This window comes from Coregonus clupeaformis, chromosome 16, assembly GCF_020615455.1.
Source record: "Coregonus clupeaformis isolate EN_2021a chromosome 16, ASM2061545v1, whole genome shotgun sequence".
NCBI classification, from domain to species: domain Eukaryota; kingdom Metazoa; phylum Chordata; class Actinopteri; order Salmoniformes; family Salmonidae; genus Coregonus; species Coregonus clupeaformis.
This window is the reverse complement of record NC_059207.1, coordinates 47,715,232-47,740,622: the sequence shown is the minus strand read 5'-3', so window position 1 is coordinate 47,740,622 and position 25,391 is coordinate 47,715,232. Positions and strand designations below refer to the sequence as shown.

General features: G+C 43.7%; 1 protein-coding gene across 2 annotated transcripts; it reads right to left on the bottom strand.

Annotated features, from left to right (window-relative positions):
• Nucleotides 1-70: 70 nt before the first annotated feature.
• Nucleotides 71-24,410, bottom strand: LOC121585025 (max dimerization protein 1-like). Of its 2 annotated transcripts, XM_041901353.2 has the most exons (6): nucleotides 23,605-24,410; nucleotides 22,828-22,927; nucleotides 17,865-17,894; nucleotides 6,289-6,403; nucleotides 4,276-4,435; nucleotides 71-3,989 (listed from the first exon to the last, which is right to left on the bottom strand). In XM_041901353.2, the coding sequence occupies exons 1-6, from the start codon at nucleotides 23,669-23,671 to the stop codon at nucleotides 3,784-3,786; spliced, it is 678 nt and encodes a 225-aa protein (XP_041757287.1). In that variant the 5' UTR covers nucleotides 23,672-24,410; the 3' UTR covers nucleotides 71-3,783. The 2 variants fall into 2 exon arrangements, with proteins under 2 accessions (XP_041757287.1, XP_041757288.1); XM_041901354.2 differs by lacking the exon at nucleotides 17,865-17,894.
• Between the last annotated feature and the right edge of the window lie 981 nt (nucleotides 24,411-25,391).

The following is a 25,391-nucleotide window of genomic DNA, read 5'->3' as shown; positions in this document are numbered from 1 at the left end:
AATACTTTTTCCCCCCACTGTATTTCAAATCATCAGACCGAGTCATAAATACAAAGACAAGGAAAGTAGCTATGTAAACAAGGGTTTGAGATGTTTTATTCCTTTCATATCACTGGCAAATATAAATTACTGCTCCACATTTCCCAAATAATTTCTCACCATTTTTAAGCGCTTTCTTTTAAAGTCAATAATCAAATTCCCCAATTCTAAAATGTAAGTGCACAAAATGTCCACCTTTTTATAGTTGAACAAACAAACCCTTAAGCCTTCTGTTCAGTCGTGTGTGTACGACAACGTGTGTGTGCGTATGAGGGAGAGCAACACGCCCGAGACACAGTTACAATGAAAATAATGACATTTGTGATAATAACATGTCTATACTTATGATATACATTCATATATAATATACTTTACTATGGTTCTCTTACATTTGTCTGTTTAAAAGGCTTAAGCCACTTCTTACGAACGTAACCCAAATATACAAAAAAACAAAAAAAACATGGGAATTCCCAGGGTGATATCCCATATAGCTTACACAGGACTACACAGAAGCCAACTGCATTGATCTGCTTGTTCTTTAAGAATCCACACCTGCTCAAGGCAGATGCTGAAGCACCAGGGGTGTTAACAGAGCGTAATACAGGGAGGGAGGAGAGCTGCAACTATACTGTAGAAACAGCCCTGTCTGCTCCCTCAGGCTCCCTCTGCACCATGGTGGCTGGCCCACAGCATGTGGAGGAGGGGAACCACCACAGAAATGAATCAGGATCTCTTCTCTATGGGAGCCACATTCACACACAGGGAGGAGTGGAAGACACAGAAAACAGGCCATGGACGGAGGGAAGGAGAAGAGTGTGTGGCCCTGAATAACAGATACTGCTTAGATTAAAGTGATGCTACAGAGGTTTGTATATTTTCAACCAGTAGTTTTGAAAGTAGCACTCACAAGCCAAAACCGGTACCCGAAATTTGTGCACAATTGTGTGCAACGTCATCCTTTAAAAAATGTTTTTGGGCAATTCGTATGATACAGTATGTTACGAATTCCAATTCCTACAATATGTTATGAATTTGTAAGTGCTTAAGATCCCATTCGATCTTTTTAATAATACACAAGGTTTTCTTTGATGAGATGGGCTTTCCCCGCCCCCACCTTTCTACTAGTAAACAAATAACAACATCCATACAAATGCTAGTTCTTTCCCCATTCAAAACAACCCTCCCTCTCCCAAACCCTTACAGTTTCTCTCTGAAGACAGTGACGGGACACACACACACACATCCCGACTCAAACCGCCAGCATTCCAGCACACACAAACCATACACACACCTGCCCCATAGCACCAGTCTCAGCAAGGTGCTCAATTCACAACAATCCCCTTCTAGCATGGCTACATCGTTCTCCTTTTGGATAAGGTTTTTTAAATGACATAGAAGTGCAGCATTCCACACAAAGACTAAACAATCCTAACCCTATAATTTTTTTGTGTGTGTATCGACCATCTTCTCATTCTAACGAGATTCTGCATGTAACACAGGTTTGAGGTTCCTTTGGCATTGTGCTGCAACAGTGCAGGAGGAGGGGAGATATATTATATGCTAGTCAACTACATTCAAACGCTGCTGCAATCCTCCCCAGTTTATCCCCAGGTTATTGAACCCACTATTTCCTCCTATCTCTACAATGTGTTATAATCTCTTGGGTCGAGGAGCCATTTTGTTTCAGGCTCTCAGGCACAAAGAAGGGTGAACCCCCACTGTAGCTTCCCACCATCACAGCAATGCCAAAGCACCAACACCAGCTCTTAAATTTTATGAATTTTTTTATTCAATTTTTTAAATTTATATATATATTTTTGTAATTATTTCTGTTATTCACAGAGGATGTTTTTTTCTCTCCAATATAATAAACCACAAATAAAACAATTTCATTCATTTCTAGGAGCACCGTGCCAATTTCTGAAAAGACAAAAGTCTATAGGCACAAAAAAGCTATGGATTGACTATGCTGTGCAAACCAACCACACATAGAAAACCTCACAAGAATAACTCAAGAACAACTAAAGCGATAACTAATTAAATAGATATATCTATATATTTAGATCTAATACAAATACTTTTTATTCGATATACATAGAGATCTTTCTGTGTAAACTATTTACATAAACATGACTACATTTTGCTGAAATAATAAATAGCTCTATGGGCCAGGCAGAGGAGAGTATATTTAGTGTACAGTAGCCTTTCTACTCCGTTCTTTTCAGAGGTGAACTAACTCAACAGACGTTGATCTTCCTTGTACTGTGTTCTGACTGAAAGGCAAAGCAAGTCAGCAAATCTGTTGTGTTCTGCTTGTGGGTAACCTGAAGCAGATAGCGAGATCCTTCCTGGCTTTAAAACTGCAAACGCTCTCCCTCATAAATATGGGCGAAGGTAATTCTCTACTAACATGCCCTACTTTCTCTCTAACATGGAATGTGCTTTAATATCTTCACTGGTTTACTTTCAACAGTTAATATCTGTATGACTTCCCTTCACACACACATTGAAGTGATTACCACTGGCTACAATACGTACATTAAAAGACAAGCTAGACGCCACCGTCATCAGAGAGAGGAAGACCTCCATCCCCCCACTCCTTAACAATCTCATGCTGCATATTGTTCTTCACAAGGTTTTTTTTTTAGCACTTTTTTCATCATACAAATTCTGAATGGCAGGTGTGGACATTAAAAAAATACAGCTTAATAACCCCCCCCTTATAAAAGCCATAAACATAGAGGTATGTATCCAGCCGCTAAGCCTGGTAGAGGAGAGGGATGATGTATTGCTGCCGATCACAACAATGAAGTGGTTGTGGAATATGGATGACATCACAGCCGTGCTTAGTGTCGTAGAACTCCCAGTGAGGCTTTACATGTGGACAGTGCAGGTCGACAATTATTTACCATAAAGACTTACTGAAAGACTACACCTGATAACATTACTACAATAGCTGCAGTGTATATTGTTTAAAATGACCACGCCACAGCGCTTTGACCAAGACCATCCATTCCAATGCTGTCCCAGAGTCCAAAATACCATGCTGTGATTGGTCAGCTGGTTAGTCAGGTAGCACAGCTCTGCTGTCTGTACCACCACCTATGGAGGGGCCAGTCTCATGGGAGAAATGGGCGAGATGGGATTTAGAGCTGGGGGTCGAGAGGGGTTCTCATCATGACTGCTTTGCTTCAGATGGCTTCTGAACAAGAGAGAGAGGCAGTGGGGTGTAGGTGTAGTGTTGAAATCACATTCTCTAGCTGAAGTCTTAGTTTTCGGACCCTGGAAGGGGGAAACTGCATGGATACATGAAAACAGTCAGTCACCTCTACTTTGCTCTTATACTGAAACAGACAGCAGAGCAGGAAGGACAGAAGGAAGGAGGGGGGGGGGGGGCTGGTGGACACGAAAGGGACGGACGGAGGAGTGTCTTGTCTTCCTAATCCCACTCATCTGATTGAACCAAAAGCTCTGATTGGGCAGTGCCACAGACTGATCCTCCATTCTGGTTGGCAGATGGACAGTTGAGATAGGATGGTGGGTGTGTCTAAGAGGTGTTGCATTGGGGGTTTGAGGGGGGAAGAGGTGGAATACAGCTGGAAAGGAAGAGGGGGCTTGGTCAGAACAGGCCAGTCCTGCTGGGAGGTCTGATTGGCAGAGACTGGTTGGTGGGCGGGAGTTAACTGGACGATAGAGGGACAGGATTGGATGGGGGATGGGGGTCAGAGGTCGAGGGCTGTGCTCTTATAGGCTGCAGCCCAGCTGCTTGGCCTTCTCCTGAGTGTTTTGGTTCTGCATGCGTAGGCGCAGGCTGGCGCTGGAGTAGCCCTCATCACTGCAGCTGCTGCGCAGGCTGCCCCGCTCATCAGAGTCACTCACACTGCTGGTGCTCCACTCAAGATCCCCCAGCAGGTAGTCAGTCCCCTCCACGTCCACATCCAGCTCCTCCTCTGCAACACACAACACAGGTCACTATTATGCAGGTACCACAATCAGGACCAATGCAGTCTCTATTGTGCTCATATTCAAACTCAATAACTTTGGTTAACATAAGGCCCCATCAGTAAGAGTGGGTGGAAGAGAATGGATAACTTTATATTGTATAGATTGCATTATAGTGTGGTTTGATGGAAAAACGTGATAAACTTTGATGAATGAAGAAAAAAACATGTTATACTGTAAACCCCGACCAAAAAGCATTATGATCCCAGATCAGTGATCCCCCCGTGTGCTCACCCTGGTCTGAGTCTGGATTGTCGGAGGAGAGAGTGGATCCTGTGCTGTCCATACGTGTTCTCTCCACCCCCAGCTGCTCCAGACGTCGTTGCAGGTGCCTCTGCTCCCTCTGCAGCTGGTCTAAGGTATGCTGGGCTCTCCGCTCGGTCTCCTCCAACCTCTACAGCACACACACATACAGCATTACACACTGGTCCTCACTGTGTGTGTGTGCTCAGGGCAGCTGCTTGAAGACATGCTGATATCGCCTTTTGCCCTCCTGCAACCTCTAACCTCAGTTTGTACAGTGCCTTCAGAAAGTATTCATACCCCTTGACTTATTCCACATTTTGTTGTATTAGAGACATATTTTTTCTCTCTCTCACCCATCTACACACAATGCCCCATAATGACAAAGTGAAAAAAAAGTTAGACATTTTTGCAAATGTACTGAAAATGAAACATATCTCATTTACATAATCATTCACACCCCTGAGTTATGTTGCAGAAGCACCTTTGGCAGCGATTACAGCTGTGAGTCTTTCTGGGTAAGTCTCGAAGAGCTTTCCACATCTGGATTGTGCAACATCTGCCAATAATTACAATAAAATCATGTTAAACACTATTATTGCACACAGAGTGAGTTCATGCAACTTCCTGTATGTGGCTTGTTAAGCACATGTTCACTCCTGAACTTATTTAGGCTTGCCATAAAGCGGTTGAATACTTATTGACTTAAGACATTTCAGCTTTTCATTGTTAATTAATTTGTAAACATTGACATTATGGGTTATTGTGTAGGCCAGTGACAAATCTCAATTTAATCCATTTTAAATTCATGCTGTAACACAGCAAAATATGAAAAAGGTCAAGGAGTGTGGAAACTTTCTGAAGGCACTAACAGTGATACATTAATATACTGGCCTCCTCCTGCCAACCACACATAGTTAACCATAGACAGGTTCCTCCCTCAGTCTAGTCTACAAGGTAGGTAACCCTGGTCCTGGAGTGATGCAGGGTTTAGTTTTTACCAGGTGCCGCTTTACTCTACCTCATCAAACCCAGAGAGATGTATACTAGTTAGTGCTACACTAATTACCCTCTAGCCAGCGAGGGTAACAGATATAGAATTAGAAATTAGAATACACCTGAACTAGAATGAATATGAACCTTCTTATGATGGTATAAAGGTCAGCCATTTTGGTCAGGAAGATGGTCAACCATGGTTTGCCAGTGCTGCGATAAGATAGTGTAAAATAATGAATTTGAAGAATGTATCTGCACTGTATGTTTGTTAGCCAGACAGTTTTAGAGGAATGATTCCATTAATTTTTCAAATTAACTGCCAATATTCCATTGAAACGATGCAGACAATCCACAGCCATACACTGGCTGAAATCAGTTGATGATAGGACAGACAAGTATAGATAACATAATAGCACTCGCAGCTTTCCAAGAAAACTAAAATTGAGACATTTATGGTCTGTTTACATATATTTTAGAGGCTATTTATACAGAACCTTTGTATAAAACCTTTATAAAAACGGTATTTATAATTATATGACAATATTTTAAAGGTTGACAATAATTCTATTACACAATTTCTGATATCACATGCCTTACTTTCATTTTCCTACATAAGTAAAATCAGAATTATGCCTCTAATGCCATTCATTCCAATTAGACTGGTTTGGAGTTCTCCTGGAACAACATTACATTTACATTTTAGTCATTTAGCAGACGCTCTTATCCAGAGCATGGCTGCCATTTGCACCCCTTTCTGGAACTGAGGGTTTATTACACAGCCCGTCTAGTAATTTAATAGGGTCTCTATGGTAACAGATCTCTTTCTATTTTAGTCAACTCTGTTGCTGTAACCACGCCAAACGTTGTCATGACAGTGAAAAGGGGGTTGGCTGAAGCAGAAACAGAGTGGCACCTTCTAATCTCGCCAACGGTCAACCAAATTGCCCTCTTGAAACTGTAAACACTTGAAACTGATTTCTCATCACTTCTACGCCCACCATCACCTACCACGATGTGTTTCTTGGCCCTCATCAGTAGGCTGAGGGTGGTATGCCTGTTGGAGTCTGGTCCCAATGGAACGAGGGATTTCAATCGCTCTAAACACAGCCGTAGGTGTGCGCGTCTGGAGAGAGAGAGAGAGAGAGAGAGAGATGCATAATTTCATCAGTTCCCTATAAAGGCCCAGTGCAGTCCAAATTCAGTTGTTCCTGTGCTTTGTATCATATTCTGTAACAGCTGATGAAACTAACACTGTAAAAGTGAGTTTTTATAATTTTTTGATAGTTGCTGGTTGAAAATACAATCTACACAGGACCTTCTAATCAGCAGGTTTGCATGGGCAGGAGTTTCAGTTTGCCTGGTGTGATCACCAGGCGGTAAATTGGTTAATAGACCTCTGCCAATAACAGATAGTTTTCAGTTTTCCCCTCCCAACTAAATTCTTGCTTGAGAAATAGTTTGATAAAAATATATTTTTGTCAATGTTTATGGAAAACTACAACAAGATCATTGCTACCCAGAAATTATTTGATATAAAAACGGCTGCATTGGGCCTTTAAACCCCCTCAGACGTCATTGTTCACCTCATATGGGGTCAGCTCTCGAGCTCCCTGTAGCTCTCCTGCAGTCATTTCACCCCTGAAAGATCACTTTCATCCACAAACACAAACACTTGTGTCTGCACCTGCCCAGGACTCTATAATTGAAATGGACTGCATCAAACAGTTCCCCAGAAATGTTGTATCTGTTCTGGTGAGGGAAGGAGTGTGAGTAGGCCTAAACACAAAACACATTTTGAAGATATGTCCATGGTAAACATGTTGACAGGGGAATCATCTTCCATAGTTCCATGTACATTTCAACAACATTGTTAATTAACACAGAGAAGAGGTGTGGTGATCACGACATTTACATGAAGCTCTGCTTGGCAGCTGAAGGGGAGTGGTGGGTGGTGATGGGTGACCACATGACCCCTGTTACACAACACATAAAACCCCACACCTCCAACTGGAGGCTGCTACATGCACACAGGCAGGCAAGGGGCACAAACTCACTATTTACTGCAGGTGTGTGTAGCTATATTAAGATGAATGCTCTGGATACAGTGAGGGAAAAAAGTATTTGATCCCCTGCTGATTTTGTACGTTGCCCACTGAAAAAGAAATGATCAGGCTATAATTTGAATGGTAGGTTTATTTGAACAGTGAGAGACAGAATAACAACAGAAAAATCCAGAAAAACGCATTTCAAAAATGTTATTAATTGATTTGCATTTTAATGAGGGAAATAAGTATTTGACCCCCTCTCAATCAGAAAGATTTCTGGCTCCCAGGTGTCTTTTATACAGGTAACAAGCTGAGATTAGGAGCACTCCCTTTAAGAGTGTGCTCCTAATCTCAGCTTGTTACCTGTATAAAAGACACCTGTCCACAGAAGCAATCAATCAGATTCCAAATTCTCCACCATGGCCAAGACCAAAGAGCTCTCCAAGGATGTCAGGGACAAGATTGTAGACCTACACAAGGCTGGAATGGGCTACAAGACCATCGCCAAGCAGCTTGGTGAGAAGTTGACAACAGTTGGTGCGATTATTCGCAAATGGAAGAAACACAAAATAACTGTCAATCTTCCTCGGCCTGGGGCTCCATGCAAGATCTCACCTCGTGGAGTTACAAAGATCATGGCAATGGTGAGGAATCAGCCCAGAACTACACGGGAGGATCTTGTCAATGATCAATGCAGCTGCGACCATAGTCACCAATAAAACAATTGGTAACACACTACGCCGTGAAGGACTGAAATCCTGCAGCGCCCGCAAGGTCCCCCTGCTCAAGAAAGCACATATACAGGCCCGTCTGAAGTTTGCCAATGAACATCTGAATGATTCAGAGGTGAACTGGGTGAAAGTGTTGTGGTCAGATGAGACCAAAATCGAGCTCTTTGGCATCAACTCAACTCGCCGCGTTTGGAGGAGGAGGAATGCTGCCTATGACCCCAAGAACACCATCCCCACCGTCAAACATGGAGGTGGAAACATTATGCTTTGGGGGTGCTTTTCTGCTAAGGGGACAGGACAACTTCAGCGCATCAAATCTTGGGTGAGAACGTCCTTCCCTCAGCCAGGGCATTGAAAATGGGTCGTGGATGGGTATTCCAGCATGACAATGACCCAAAACACACGGCCAAGGCAACAAAGGAGTGGCTCAAGAAGAAGCACATTAAGGTCCTGGAGTGGCCTAGCCAGTCTCCAGACCTTAATCCCATAGAAAATCTGTGGAGGGAGCTGAAGGTTCGAGTTGCCAAACGTCAGCCTCAAAACCTTAATGACTTGGAGAAGATCTGCAAAGAGGAGTGGGACAAAATCCCTCCTGAGATGTGTGCAAACCTGGTGGCCAACTACAAGAAACGTCTGACTTCTGTGATTGCCAACAAGGGTTTTGCCACCAAGTACTAAATCATGTTTTGCAGAGGGGTCAAATTCTTATTTCCCTCATTAAAATGCAAATCAATTTATAACATTTTTGACATGCGTTATTCTGGATTTTTTTGTTGTTATTCTGTCTCTCACTGTTCAAATAAACCTACCATTAAAATTATAGACGGATCATTTCTTTGTCAGTGGGCAAACGTACAAAATCAGCAGGGGATCAAATACTTTTTTCCCCTCACTGTAAGACCATATGCTAAATGACTAAAATGTGTGTGTGTGTGTGTGTGTGTGTGTGTGTGTGTGTGTGTGTGCACGCCAAAGGCCAGTGCATGAGTGGGGTGAACTTCAATTGAAAACGATTGCACAAAATGTGGGCTAGTTGAGAACATTTGAAATGTTATTTGTAGCTCAAGGCTAGGAGTATGAAGAATATTTAGTACTGGGAGTACTCCAGAGGGATATGAGATATGAGATAGTATGTGTTTATCCCTTCCAACTGCAGTGTGAATGACTAAAGACTATTATATATTTCATTGGCAGAGAGAGAGTGAGGAGAGAGAGAGAGAGAGTGAAAGTGAGAGAGAGCCAGCCAACATGACACACACACCCTCCCTCTCTCCAATAAACACACATGTGTACATAAACAAACAAGTACACAACAGTGGAAAATATCCAGGTGTTCCTCCACTGGCCTGAGCTTAATATGAACTATTCCAAAGGGCAGGAGACTGGCATGACATAATGTGACACTGTTGTCATTTAATCAGGATGTACAGTAAGGCTAATGTTTGTTAAACAAACAATGTCAACTGACGGCAGGGCAGAGTCATGCATGTTATAGTAAGCAGACCTACAGTACTAAGCCTGTGTTATGTGGTCTGACTAGGGTTGCAAAGCCGGTCATTTACAAAAGTTACCAGTATCTTCAGTAGAATATCTATGGCAAGCTATAGTAACTTTGCTAAATTATTAGAATTTTTTTATTCATTTTTTATGTATCCGTGTCCATGAGTTTCTATTCTAGTAGATAGACCATATGGTTCAAGAGAAAATAGCCTAATTAATGAAAGAAGCAGCTAATCAACAATGGCATTATTTTAATTTACCTCTAGAACTCGTCCAACTATTTACTTTTTTCACAATTGCCACCAAAACATTGACAACAAAGTGTGTATAAAAAAAAAAATAAAAAAAAAAGGGTATTTCATGATGAAACTCATTAAACACCAAATGGTATTCACTAAGTTGATGGTTTATATTTAGTTAAATGTTTTATAGCTTTGTCATTCTATTTTTTTATCATTGTATTGAATTATCTCATATATTTGACATGTGATAAGGCCAGAGAGAGGGACAGAGATAATTGCAGACACTTGTGATAATCTGAAGTACCCAAAGGGGCCACTAGATGCCTTCTGATAATCCTTGAAAGATACCAACATTCTGGTAGTTTACTGGAAAACTTAGAACGTTTCCAGTAATATATCCCCCATTTGCAACCCTAGGTCTGACTGAATGGCAGGACTGTAAGGGTGTGGTAGGAAGGACACACAAACACAAGGCTATTTCTGCAACAGGATATTCCAGGGAAGTATACATCTAGTACAACGTGTCGATGGGGTGAGTGTTTATGGGTCTGTTTTCATGTAGCCTATATTTCTTTGAGCCTGTACCTTACCCTTCGACAAATCCCACGAACAACATCCAGCATTCAAGTCCAGACCAGAGTTTCTGTTAGGAAAATGTGGTGCCGGACAACTTGACCGGGAAGATTTTAATTTAATGGCCATTTGAGAAAATTTACCGGACCCATATGCATTGGGAGCGTCTACCCATGGTGCTCAAAATGACAGAAATGACATTTTGATTACGGCAATTCATCTTAACATACCATGCAACTCGTGTAATGAAGCATCTAATAAAACATTTTCAAACTATTCTCAAAATGCAATTCGTGGGAAAACACCTTTCAAAACACCGCACCTGATACGAGCGGTAATTGACAGAGATGGAAATCTCTGTTAGAAACTTTGAAAGAGGGTGAATCTAAAGATGGAACAACAAGAATGGGTTGCTAGTATGACTAGGATTGTTCCTTTGACTTCTGGACAAGGAAAGAAAGTTGATATGAAAACCAATAGAACATGAGAGCAATGGCATATGAGGAAGTCTTTCTTAGGCAGCTCGCGTGATTGTTGCGGCTGTCAGTGAAAAGCATCTAAAATATGTTGTTTCATTGTGTGAATTGATTGCCCTTTGTTTATTTTTATCAATTCCACATTACATACGTCACCAATCTCTAACCTGGTGGTCCCTGCACGCACCACCCACGTGGAGTTCCAGGTCTCAGGCAGCTTCTGGAACTGCCGTTCTGCTGCCAACAAGGCAGAGTTCATCTCAGCCTATGCTACCCTCCAGTCCCTCGACTTCTTGGCGCTGACGGAAACATGGATTACCACTGAAAACACTGCTACTCCTGCTGCTCTCTCCTCGTCTGACCATGTGTTCTCGCATACCCCGAGAGCATCTGGTCAGCGGGGTGGTGGCACAGGAATCCTCATCTCTCCCAAGTGGACATTCTAAATTTTTCCCCTGACCCATCTGTCTATCTCCTCATTTGAATTCCATGCTGTCACAGTCACTAGCCCATTTAAGCTTAATATCCTTGTCATCTATCGCCCTCCAGGTTCCCTTGGAGAGTTCATCAATGAGCTTGACGCCTTGATAAGTTCCTTTCCTGAGAATGGCTCACCCCTCACAGTTCTGGGGGATTTCAACCTCCCTACGCCTACATTTGACTCATTTCTCTCTGCCTCCTTCTTTCCACTCCTCTCCTCTTTTGACCTCACCCTCTCACCGTCCCCCCCTACTCACAAGGCAGGCAATACGCTTGACCTCATCTTTACTAGATGCTGTTGTTCTACTAATCTCACTGCAACTCCCCTCCATGTCTCCAACCACTACTTTGTATCCTTTTCTCTCTCCCTCTCCTCCAACACTACTCACTCTGCCCCTACACAGATGGTAATGCGCCGTCGCAACCTTCGCTCTCTCTCTCCCACTACTCTCTCCTCTTCCATCCTATCATCTCTTCCCTCTGCTCAATCCTTCTCCCTCCAATCTCCTGATTCTGCCTCCTCTCCTCCCTTTCTGCATCCTTTGACTCTCTATGTCCCCTATCCTCCCGGCCGGCTCGGTCCTCCCCTCCAGCTCCGTGGCTTGATGACTCATTGCGAGCTCACAGAACAGAGCTCCGGGCAGCTGAGCGGAAATGGAAGAAGACTAGACTCCCTGCGGACCTGGCATCTTTTCACTCTCTCCTCTCTACATTTTCTTCATCTGTTTCTGCTGCTAAGGCCACTTTCTACCACTCTAAATTCCAAGCATCTGCCTCTAACCCTAGGAAGCTCTTTGCCACATTCTCCTCCCTGCTGAACCCCCCCCGGAGAGAGAGGGGAGAAAGAAGGTTGACGACATCCAATCCTCGTTTGTTAAGTCAAATGACACTGCTGGTCCTGCTCACACTGCCCTACCCTATGCTTTGACTTCTTTCTCCCCTCTCTCTCCAGATAAAATCTTAACCTGCCCGCTTGACCCTATCCCCTCCTCTCCAGACCATCTCCGGTGACCTTCTCCCTTACCTCACCTCGCTGATCAACTCATCCTTGACCGCTGGCTATGTCCCTTCCGTATTAAAGAGAGCGACAGTTGCACCCCTTCTCAAAAAACCAACACTCGATCCCTCTGATGTCAACAACAACAGACCAGTATCCCTTCTTTCTTTTCTCTCCAAAACTATTGAGCGTGCAGTCTTTAGCCAACTCTCTTGCTATCTCTCTCAGAATGACCTTCTTGATCCAAACCAGTCAGGTTTCAAGACTGGTCATTCAACTGAGACTGCTCTTCTCTGTGTCACGGAGGCTCTCCGCACTGCTAAAGCTAACTCTCCCTCTCCTCTGCTCTTGTCCTTCTAGACCTGTCTGCTGCCTTTGATACTGTGAACCATCAGATCCTCCTCTCCACCCTCTCCGAGCTGGGCATCTCCGGCGCGGCTCACTCTTGGATTGCGTCCTACCTGACCGGTCGCTCCTACCAAGTGGCGTGGCGAGAAGCTGTCTCCGCACCACGTGCTCTCACCACTGGTGTCCCCCAGGGCTCAGTTCTAGGCCCTCTCCTATTCTCGCTATACACCAAGTCACTTGGCTCTGTCATATCCTCACATGGCCTCTCCTATCATTGCTACGCTGACGACACACAACTAATCTTCTCCTTTCCCCCTTCTGATAACCAGGTGGCGAATCGCATCTCTGCATGTCTGGCAGACATATCAGTATGGATGACGGATCACCACCTCAAGCTGAACCTTGGCAAGACGGAGCTGCTCTTCCTCCCGGGGAAGGACTGCCTGTTCCATGATCTCGCCATCACGGTTGACAACTCCGTTGTGTCCTCCTCCCAGAGTGCGAAGAGCCTTGGCGTGACCCTGGACAACACCCTGTCGTTCTCCGCTAACATCAAGGCGGTGACCCGATCCTGTAGGTTCATGCTCTACAACATTTGGAGAGTACGACCTTGCCTTACACAGGAAGCGGCACAGGTCCTAATCCAGGCACTTGTCATCTCCCGTCTGGATTACTGCAACTCGCTGTTGGCTGGGCTCCCTGCCTGTGCCATTAAACCCCTACAACTCATCCAGAATGCCGCAGCCCGTCTGGTGTTCAACCTTCCCAAGTTCTCTCCACGTCACCCCGCTCCTCCGCACACTCCACTGGCTTCCAGTTGAAGCTCGCATCTGCTACAAGACCATGGTGCTTGCCTACGGAGCTGTGAGGGGAACGGCACCTCCGTACCTTCAGGCTCTGATCAGTCCCTACACCCAAACCAGGGCATTGCGTTCATCCACCTCTGGCCTGCTGGCTCCCCTACCTCTGCGGAAGCATAGTTCCCGCTCAGCCCAGTCAAAACTGTTCGCTGCTCTGGCACCCCAATGGTGGAACAAGCTCCCTCACGACGCCAGGACAGCGGAGTCACTCACCACCTTCCGGAGACATTTGAAACCCCACCTCTTTAAGGAATACCTGGGATAGGATAAAGTAATGCTAAATGACGTAAATGTAAAATGTACCATTAATCCCCGTCATTTGGTTACATTAATTTCTGTTAATGCATTATATTACTAATTCGGCCTACAGTTATTTACCGTTCTCATTCTCGGAGTGGAAACGTTGTTTTCCTGCTCCACTTGTGAGAAACAAGTTTTTGGTTTATTTCATAACCATCATTTACGACTTGTCAATTTTTTCCATTGTCTTTTGTTTGGAGTGCTCCATGTGAGCAATGATCATGGGTCTGGTTTCTCTGTCCTGTTAATGTTGAGGGAGCACGCGCCTGCTGCAAATAAATGTAAGAAAATGCCCATTTGGGGATGTTCGATTTCTGATTGTCTTAACTCACCACGTCCACCACTAATGAGCTGAATTTCTGTCATTTTTTTCCTTCACCTCAAACAATAAGTCAAAGTCTGTTTCTTTAACATCCATTGCGAATGATAGCCTATTAGTTCCTCACAGTAGGCTTATTTGAACAATCTTTCCAACAATCTTCCCCTCGATAATCACCAAGTCTCGGTGTGAAAGAGCAAAATGTCATCATGATCTGATGATCCCATATATCCAGTGGAAACATCATTAAAATACCTTTCCCTTGCGCAAAAACAGCGGTCTGTCCTAAGCTCACTGGCACAGAAAACTCGGAGGGCCCGGAATAGGCTAGTTGATACAATGTTACAAGTTCGCTAGAGACAGCTTCAGCTGATCCAGTTGATTGTATCAAATCAATGTTGCACTTCACTAGCCATAGCTCAAGTCAAGACAGATAGATCAGATCGAAAGGCAGGCAGAAAGGCTGTAAAGAGATGAATGTGTTTGAAAGAAACAGAATTTTCACCAGTATAATTTATATTGTTTTTATTTGTCGGCTGAATTTATACCTATTTGACAACGGAAGCTCATTTAGGCTATTTAGCCACCAATGATCATGGTGTATCAACGTGTCCATATGGCAGAGGCTGGTGCTCTCGCATTAGTATCGTTTTTACTTTTATATTTTAAATGAAGATTTTTATGATTAACCACGTGACAATGATTTTGAGAAATGAAAACGTTATTAAAATGAAAATGTCCCAGGAAAATGCGCATATTCAAATCATAACTGGCACACAGATTGGTAGAAATGGTAGGATAAATTGTATGCTTCCCCAAACTTGAAACTCACAAGCCCCTTATGAAGTCTATAAAATAATTGCCTCCATGTTTCTATGGTCAGATTTTAAAGTAAGTTAAGACATTCCTCATAATATTAAGTAAAATGCAGGTTTCAAACAACTAAGTATGTTGTTTTTAAAATGCATACTGCCTCCAGTCACATTGTAAAGTGATGGTGACGTGCTGATAGCCTGCCTACCTTTGTTTTTTCACCAGGTCAAATTTGCCGGAAACAATTTTATTTACTGGTTCTTTTTTTGTTGTTGACAAAAGCTGGCAATTACCTGCTAACGGAAACCCTGGTCCAGACACTTCAGTGTTGTGTAACGTATAGACCAGAGACAAGACCATGCACGGGCAACTCCCTCCCTCCGCTCCGACCAACATGGTCTGTTCCACAGCCAGCCAGGCCTCCTGAATGCAGGCCCTCCACTGGCCCTGCAGCCTGTAATTCATACTCCTGTATCGTCTCTGACCCCAGGCTAATTGCCCCGAGCAGAGGGATGAGGAGAGAAATACAATCCATTCCATTACAAAAGGTGTGTTGGAGAGAGGAGTCAGGTTACACAGATGGCCAGCTCCAACAGGCACACTCAGCTGCTATGGGACTCAGTGTAACAGAGGACTTGGACTGAGGCAGGGTGGTAGAAGTGTAAGTGGGGGATTCATATGGGCAAACAGAGGAATGTGTGCTAGGAGATAAAAACGGAGCCTCCATTGTTCGAGTCTATCTAGACACACACAAAGACTGACAGAAGGCTTGAGTCTCACTGTCCTCTGGCTGGCAGTGTGTTAGTGTTTTACCATTGTCAAAACAACAATGTAGCCTTGCAATAACTGCCGTCTTATGTGTCAGAATAATATGTCTAAGGGTCCATGCTGGTAATAATCTGTAGAATATTTGTCATACCTGTTGTCAGTGGTGGGAGGGGTATAACGGTACACGTATTCGTACCGAACCATTTGGTACGGGGTCCCGGTTCGGTCAGCGCTGTAAACCCGAATGAATAGATAAAAACGAATATTTACAAAATACAAACACTAGGCCTATAGGCTACGCCTACGGTGCATTGTAGGCCTACGCCTCGAGTAAATCTGAGATGAAAAAATCTTTCAGGCCATTTCGTTAAAACAATTAGCGCCTACGCCACGTTGGAATAAAAAATGTAATCTTAATTGACTCATTTCAAATTGTCCTTTTGTGAGGCGCAGCCGGGAACTAGTTCTGTACAATGGTGAGGTCGATAAACCAGGATTGGAGGATCCTTCATCATCATTTAAATATCGTTTGGGAACACGTTGGCTTCCCAGCAGATTACAACGACGATGGACAGAGTTATGGATAAAACTTTAACAGTATGTCGCCACGCTCTACGAGAACAGCCTATGCAGCTGCCAACACCTCAAATATGTTGACACATTTACGCAGACATCACCCCAGTATACCGAAACGCAAAGAAACAACATTGTCACCCTCTGCACTCAAGCAGCCCTTGGCAGCTGATTCTGACTGGGCCAAATAAATGACAAGAGTGAAAGGTAGGCTGTGTTTAGATTTTTGACAGTCTTTGGCTTATTGCCATGGATATGCGCCCATTCTCAGTGGTTGAGAATAGGGGGTTTCAGGCAGCTCCTCGTAAAAGTACTCGAGCCACGTTACGAACAACAGGTTGTACCCGCTCTATATAAGCAAGCCAAAGACAAAGTTTTCAATGAATTGGCCAATGCACCTGTGTTGCGCTTACTTAACAGTGACAGCCCATCACATCACATTACCCCGGAGTGGGAGATGTACCGTGCCTTTATGAGCATCACAAGTGCGCATCTGGCACTGACGGAGGCAGTGTCATGGAGCGTTTGTAACCAAGATGGAAGTGGGAATTTACCACATACGACTGGGAAAAATCCACTTGAACGGTCCTCCAACTGGTAATTACTAGTGAGAAACTCGTCCATCATCCTGAGCACCCACTTCACCCACATCATGACCTCTGACTTCACCTACTAAGGAAATGGCCTCTATAACAGCATTTCCGGCAGTTAAACGCAACAAACCATTTATAAAAAGCTATCTATTAATGTGCTTTTTGAACTCTATAATTTGTTTACAAGCATGATAGATGTAGTTTTAGTTTATGGTTGCCGCAGTTTGTTGGCCATTAGCCAATTGGCATCCAACTTGTATTTACGACTTAAAAACTGGTAAATTCCCATCTCCCACATGGTTACAAACACAGCATCAAGAGTGGAAACTTGAGGCCCAACATAACAAATCTTGTCACAACAGACAATGCCAGGAACATTGTGAATGCTGAACATTGTGAAAGGAATTTCATTTCCCTGCTGTACCGAAACAAACATTTACCCCAAAACCGAAATACGTACCGAACCGTGGGTTTGGTGAACTGTTACACCCCTAGGAGGGATGCATTGATAGAGGCAATAGGCAGCAGGAGTTAGATGGCTGCCTTCATTCCGTCTAGTTAAGCGAATGTGTGTGGGTTTATAAAGCCTGAGAATTACACACACACACTCCTGCTGTGCTGTTGTTCCCAGGCCTAAGCCATGCATTATTCAGTCTGTCTGTCTGTCTGCCTGCCTGCCTGCCCACTGAGTCATTAGCCCTGGTTGACCCAGAACACCACCAAGACCCTGCCTGGAACACCAGAGGGACAGGGACACCTCCAGGGAGAGACTATGGAAACAGGGAGAGTCCAGGGACAGCCAGGGAGAGGCCAAAGAGAGATCAGGGATGAGGCCAGTAGTCCCTTGTAGGTTAAGCTGCATTCTGCACTGTTCATTTCACTCTCATTACCCTGAGAGATTCAATGTCTAATAGGGTGATCTGACAGAACTAAGACTGACTGACAGTGACGTGGGATTCAACGTACCTGTTTTTCTCCATTTCGTTGTGTGTGGATCTGTGAACAGACAGACAGAGGTTAGAAACTGTCCTTACACATCACACAGTAGATTCAGCGTGCTTCAGTAAAGGCCTTTAATAATAGAAGATTCCACTCCTCTCGCCTCCACTGCAGTCAACCAGGGAGTTATTGCGGAAAGAGGGAGTGGCTAGTGTTGTGTGGGACTTTATGAACCACCAAAAGCCAGAGAAATTAAACTCTACGAAATGAGAAAAAGCAGGGAATACTTGCGAAAGTATTCACCCCCCTTGGCATTTTTCCTATTTTGTTGCCTTACAACCTGGAATTAAAATGGATTTTTGGGGGGTTTGTATCATTTGATTTACACAACATGCCTACCACTTTGAAGATGCAAAATATTTTTGTGTGAAACTAACAAGAAATAACAAAAAAAACTTGAGCCTGCATAACTATTCACTGTTCTCGGAGTGATGAGAGGTGTTGGGTTTGCGCCAGACATAGCGTTTTCCTTGATGGCCAAAAAAGCTAAATTTTAGTCTCGTCTGACCAGAGTACCTTCTTCCATATGTTTGGGGAGTCTCCCACATGCCTTTTGGCGAACAGCAAACGTGTTTGCTTATTTTTTTCTTTAAGCTATGGCTTTTTTTGGCCACTCTTCCGTAAAGCCCAGCTCTGTAGAGTGTACGGCTTAAAGGTTAAAGATACTCCAATCTCCGCTGTGGAGCTTTGCAGCTCCTTCAGGGTGATATTTGGTCTCTTTGTTGCCTCTCTGATTAACGCCCTCCTTGCCTGGTCCGTGAGTTTTGGTGGGCGGCCCTCTCTTGGCAGGTTTGTTGTGGTGCCATATTAATGGATTGTAAAATGGTGCTTCGTGGGATGTTTTGGGTAAGAGCGTTGTGCCAGTAACCGAAAGGTCGCTGGTTCTAATCCCCGAGCCGACTAGGTGAAAAATCTGTCGATGTGCCCTTGAGCAAGGCACTTAACCCTAATTGCTTCTGTAAGTCGCTCTGGATAAGAGCGTCTGCTAAATGACTAAAATGTAATGTTCAAAGTTTCAGATATTTTTTTATAACCCAACCCTGATCTTTACTTCTCCACAACTTTGTCCCTGACCTGTTTGGAGAGCTCCTTGGTCTTCATGGTGCCACTTGCTTGGTGGTGCTGCAGACAAGGGGCCTTTCAGAACAGGTGTATATATATATATATATACACTGAGATCATGTGACACTTAGATTGCACACAGGTGGACTTTTTTTAAACAAATTATGTGACTTCTGAAGGTAATTGGTTGCACCAGATCTTATTTAGGGGCTTCATAGCAAAGGGGGTGAATACATATGCACGCACCACTTTTCCATTATTTATTTTTTTGAAACAACTTATTTTTTTCATTTCACTTCACCAATTTGGACTATTTTGTGTATGTCCATTACATGAAATCCTAATAAAAACCCATTTAAATTACAGGTTGTAATGCAACAAAATAGGAAAACCGCCAAGGTGGGTGAATACCATTGCAAGGCACTGTGTGAGTGTGTGTGTGTATATATATATATACACACACACACACACACACACACACACACACACACACACACGGGGGGTAGTAGACTTAGAAACAGTAACTAGAAACATCAGACAGGAACGGCAGGGCAGGCTGCTGTAACCTAGCTAGCCCTGGCTGTGCCAGCCACCCCCCTCTCTGTCCCAGCCGCCCCAGTGCCTGCTGCCTGATACCAGCCAGGCTATAGAGTGAGGAAAGGGTGAAAAGAGAGGAGCGGGTGGGAGAGGGACAGAGAGAGATTATTTAAAGGTCTTGCAGTGATTGTGTATTGGTGGCCACATTGCCTCCTACATTGGAGTGTAAACTGCATTGTTCACCAACAGCCTATGGTCCTGCCAGCTCTACCAACAAGGGCATACAGACACACACTTCTCTCTCCAGGCTCCACACAGGGCCAGGAAGTGGGCCAAGTCTATTTTTCAGAAATAATCTGCAATGGGGTGAAAGGGAAAGGGCACTGGTCAGAGGGAGAGGAACAGGAGCAAAGTCCTCTCTTCTCCTCCCCACTACACCAGACCTCCCCAACCTCCAGTCCCAAAATAGACCAACCTGCGCTCTGCAGGCTGACTGCTGTCAGCGCCCCGACAGCCTTGGACACCCTCTGAAAGATCAACCACGTACTACAGACAACACAAATATGAGTGCTTGCTTGCCCCAGCCAGAGAGTACAGTTCATATGACAGCACAGCACAGTAGAGCTGACTGGTAGAGATGACTAGGTTTGGGATATGAATAGGGCTACTAGTGTAACCCATTTCCCATGTGACGGAGGTAGGAGTGGGAGGGGGCAGGCATGTCACTGCCTTTCCTCTGCCAGGCCGTATTACCGTACAGGACAAGGCCACCCCCCCTCTACTCTAGCTGCTGTCTACCTGGCATGCTGTACATGAGGAGCCATTGCATTATTGTACAGTCATAAAATAGAACAAATCATTACAGACCTATTGACTTGAATGGGGATTCCCGTTCTAGTGATTCTATGTGAACAGTACAGCAGTAACATGATCAATGTAATAAGCAGTGAATTAGGCTACACAGTATTCCAGCTATGTAATACTACTAGGCCTACGCACAATGGAAGAGCTTAAGGAATAAGGCTAAACATAGCTGCATTGTTGACGCTAACTATTTATAGTCTAATCAGTCAGTGTTTCCCCATGGGTTCTCCTTCTAAGGCGGGGAGCTAAGGACATCCTGGGGAAATGTTCACCTGAACCCAATAGAGGCCATAAAACCAATATGATGAGATATTCAACATCTTCCTTCCTACGACTTCATAAGAGTGGAACAAACAGGTCTACAGAGGTTAGTCCACCACCAACACAATAGCATGTCAGGCCTGTTTCTGTGTGTACAGGGAGTGGGGGAGAGAGAGAAAGAGGTGAGAGAGGAGGAGAGGACCATCTCTGTAATGGAGGAGCTGAAGCAGCGCTGACTGCCAAGAGTGAACAGTAGAACAAAGGAGAGGGAGAGAGGAGGGGACAGGGAGAAAAGAGAAGGGAGAGAGAGGAGAGGGGGGAGAGAGAGGAGACGAGTACATTCATAAAAAGTGCCGGCATTTATGTCGTTACCTAGCAACGCACAACTACTACTACTTTTACAGATCCACTGCTCAGCCATGCAATTTATAAAACTTGATCGTCACCGTAAGAAGCATTTAGACCAGGGTTGAGCAACTAGCGGAAGTTGGGCCCCCATTGATTTTGTTAGTCAATCTCACTCAGATATCATATTAAAACCTGCAAACATTTATCTCGATCCTATGAAGAAATTTGTAGAATTTAAAACTGCAACCTTTTCTCTACGCACCATGGCAAAATGTGTAGAATTGCACGAGACTAACTCAAATGAAAAAAATTATCTCCGCTCTAGAGGGAGACTGCTCAAATGTTTTGCTCGCAATGCGGCCCCTCATAATGAGTACAGATTTTTTGTGGCCCCCACCTCCATCAAAGTTGCACATCCCTGATCTAGACATTTTCTGACATCTGCAATTTTGAAATTCAATCTCCACTTTGTCCCATAGTAATGAACGTGTCTGGAGTCAGGACGAGACAGACAGGCAGCTTTCCTCAGCCAGCCAAAATCATGAATCAGAATCATTTTTAAAGATATATACAAAGAAATGTAAATAGAAAAACAGGTCAAACAAAACGAAAAGCAGCTAGTTTGCAGTCTTTCCAGTTTCAGTCTGAAGTGATTGTGTTAGCTGTGTAGTTGTGTAGCATGCTCCGCCAACAGGAGTACAATTAAAGCAATCAATATAGCAAGGTTTAAGTGACAAGTGGATTTTGCACCCCTCAAACACAGGAAATAGATGGCTGAAAAAGACAGATCCTCAGGTGGGCGGGGCATGCACATTGCTACAGTCATTAGAATTTAACATGAACATTTATGATTGCCGCTAAAACTGAAACACTACCCATCTATGGGGAAGCATATTCTTTCTGCAACTAACAATTCAGTTCCTATGTAGACTAATATCTAATATGCATCAGGTTCCTATTACAACGGACTGAGGCATAAATAGACCCATGCGACCCCTCCTTACCCATTTAGATTTAATATCCAGTTATCTAGAGTTACTGCCTCGCCCGGCCACCCAGCCATACTGGCTTATCTGTGTCAGGGTTAGGTAGGAGGACTACCATAGGAGGCTGTTTCTTTACAGCTAGGTGTCTTGGTAAGCTGGATAACAACAGAACGCTGGCCAGGCCGGGTGAGGGTGTCCTGTCCTTCCAGGAGGAGAGCTGTCTATCAGGGTGAACTGCCTGACTTCTGCAGTCTGTCCTTGGACACCCTGTTCAACCTCAAATCTGCTTGGATTCCCCACTACTGCATGTTGCTACTTGCTTAACTCTGCCTGATTCTGATTTATGTTTTTCCTGTCTGGGATACTGCAAGGGCAAAATGTTATTAAAAATGCTCAAAGCAAAACTCAGACACAAACTCAAAGCATCCGTTTTATAGAGTCTCGGAAGGACTGGGTTGTTATAGATGATAATCCAGTTAAAGATTATCATTGGCTGTAAACAGACTAGCCTGTCCAGCATTGAGAGCATAACATTAAAGATCAGAACACAATCCCAATGGACAGCAAAGCAACAACCCAACAGAGCCCCTGCAAGTTGGTATGTTTTTGTCAGTTCTGCTAGTCAGCGTATCACCACGCCTACATGACATTCACTACATGAGTGAATGTGGGACGAGGGGGCTCTGCCTTCCTACCTGTCTGCACATGGATGAATAACACAGTATGATGAGGGGGTGCTTCAAAACTGGACCACACAAACTGCTTGTTTTCTGAAAAACTGATCTTGCCATTACAGCTGAATGGGTATCCTTGAGGGGGGTCTACAGTATACAGGGGAATATACACAACTACTGTTGGTCAAATGACTGTACCTGCTATTGGAGTTGTTCTTGCTTTTGCTTTTCCGTTTCAAGCTGTCCTTCTCTTTGCTGCTGGTGAATGGTAACATGGAGGCATAGCCATGTTCAGCTTCTGCAAATAAATGAGCAGGATAAGTCAATCACATCATAATTCTCAACAGTGCAATGAAAATGGATGAGGCCAGAAATGTGAGAATACTGTATTTTGGGCTAGGTAAGAAGAGACTTAATTTGTACAAAATATCGATTTATCATAATTTTTTTCCCCTTCAGCCAATGATGTCATCTGAACTAGAGTAAACCCTACCAGCTACCCCGCAAACCACAACAGAGAAAAGTGAGGGGGGGTCGCTTGGAGAGAACGTCAAGATCAAATCCAAAGCAAGCAACCAACCCTTACCGTGTGAACGTGACAAATAGTTATTTTTTCAATCAAATACGGTCATTTTTGCATTTCAGTAAGATTGCAAACACTATACTTAACAGTGTCTAGATAATACATGCTGTTAGACTGTAATTACTGCTGTACATTTGTTGTTGCTGTGAGCATATTGCTGCCAGCTGCCCATATTTGTCGATGTAGCCTAGCTACAATGCAATTGCTTAGCTATGAATTAATGTTTTTAATATATGGTCTTCAATAATAGTCAAATTATTTATAGCTAATCAACCTGACATAAATGGATTTTAACAGGTGCGTTCACCAGCAATGCAATTGAGGCAAGGTAGTAGCTCATCAATCATTTATTTAAAAAATTAAGTATGCAAAATATGTTATCACTACTGTACCTCTTTCTCTGCGATCAAGGTATTCTGCAGCTTCGATCAACATCTGCACCATTTCGATCGCGGCCATTTTCAACAATAGCACCGATAAAAAGATGACAATTCGGGTCTGAATTTGGATACACAACTACTTCTGTGGGTTAGCTACTTCAATTACGTTTTTTTGGTAATTATTAAATAAGCAAAATATTCTCTCTCTCACAAGGCAATTTATCGGTAACAGAAGTCAGTTATCGCTGTAATAATGCTTGATAGCTTATTTATTGGCTAAATTGTTTTTGTCAAATTCGCTTGGCTGATGCTGGCTCTAACGTAAATGCTAGCCAACGTTTGTGGAAGTCACCGACAAAAATCTTGCAGGCAGAATCAGTGTTGGTACCACACGTCAAGCCTTGTTGTTCATAAAGTAAAAATGACAACACGTAGCTGGCTAGCTAGTAACTAGTAGATGGCTTTCAAAAACAAATTACGTTCAAACTTAGCCGCACAGAAAAAATGACAGCTTCACAAGATAACAAGAAAGCTAACGACACGACTAACAAATGAACCTGTTTAAAAATGTGAGGTCTGGTCTATTCGAAATTTCGAACCAGCGAATGTAGCTAGCTATCCAACGTCAAAACAGCCTTGTCGAATTCAAATACTGTAGTAACAAGCTGGCTAGTTATGCTCGTCGATCACGCGTGGGTCGTGTCGAGCTGCAAAAGCTGCCACAAAAAAAGTTATACAAAATTGTTGAAAAGAGCAGCTAGCCAAACTGCTACCTTACAACAGTGTTGATCAGACCGCAGCTATATTGGTAAACTAGCTCCTGTGTTTTTTGCCAGAAAGCTTCTGTGAGCTGTGATGCGATTGGGTACCTTAAATAGTAAATGCATTTCTTATTGGACGTAGCCACTGTCGCGTCAACCAACAGGGCTGTCGCATACCGCGAGTCATATGCAACTGGTCAACATGTTTCGCCATTTTGGCTCAATCATATCCTAGGGAAAATCCCAATTGCATTCTCTTCGCGTCCTCTCTCCTCGCCTCCTTCTCAAAACCCATTGGAGGAGAAGGTAAGAGGGACTTCCGACTTGCTCATCCAATGAGTTTTGAGGAGAGAGGACGCGAGGGGTATTTAATTGAGATTCTCCCCCCACTAGTCTAGTGGTTACATTACATGATCCACAATGGAGTCTTGTTTCGCTATTGTTGGTACCAATGAGTGTTTTGGCGTGCCACCATTGGTTGTTCTCACCGAGACGGTCACGATTAGTCAACAACTCGCACGAGCTGCTGTGGCAACACCCCCTGTTTGTGCGAAAGACCCACGCCCCGTGGACATGCTGCTTTCGCTGTGTACATCGGTGATTGGTTTCTCAGTATTGTTTGCCTTATTTCAAGTTCAGTGGTTGGCCGAATTCACATGCTGTTCCACTATTGGTCTGTCTCGTTTAGTGACAGGGACCTTTATTGAAGTAATGAAGCATTTGTAACCATAAAAATTATATATTAATTTTAAGAAAAACTTGAATTCTAGAAAGCATGACAGGGGCGAGCAGACCTTAATTCAATTTGCATGTAGGTTTCTTTACTTTATAACACCTTTCACCACTTGGGAATCTCCAAATATGCTTGAAAACTAGCTAGTAGATTGATTCATAGCAGGTTATGCAACTGGCATACTTGCTATGACGGCAAGAGCCAGCGTTGAATTGCATATTTTGCGGCAAGACTACACAAAATATATTTTGTGCATGCTTGACAGGACTATCCCACTTAGAGCACTACATTTCAACAATTTGTCT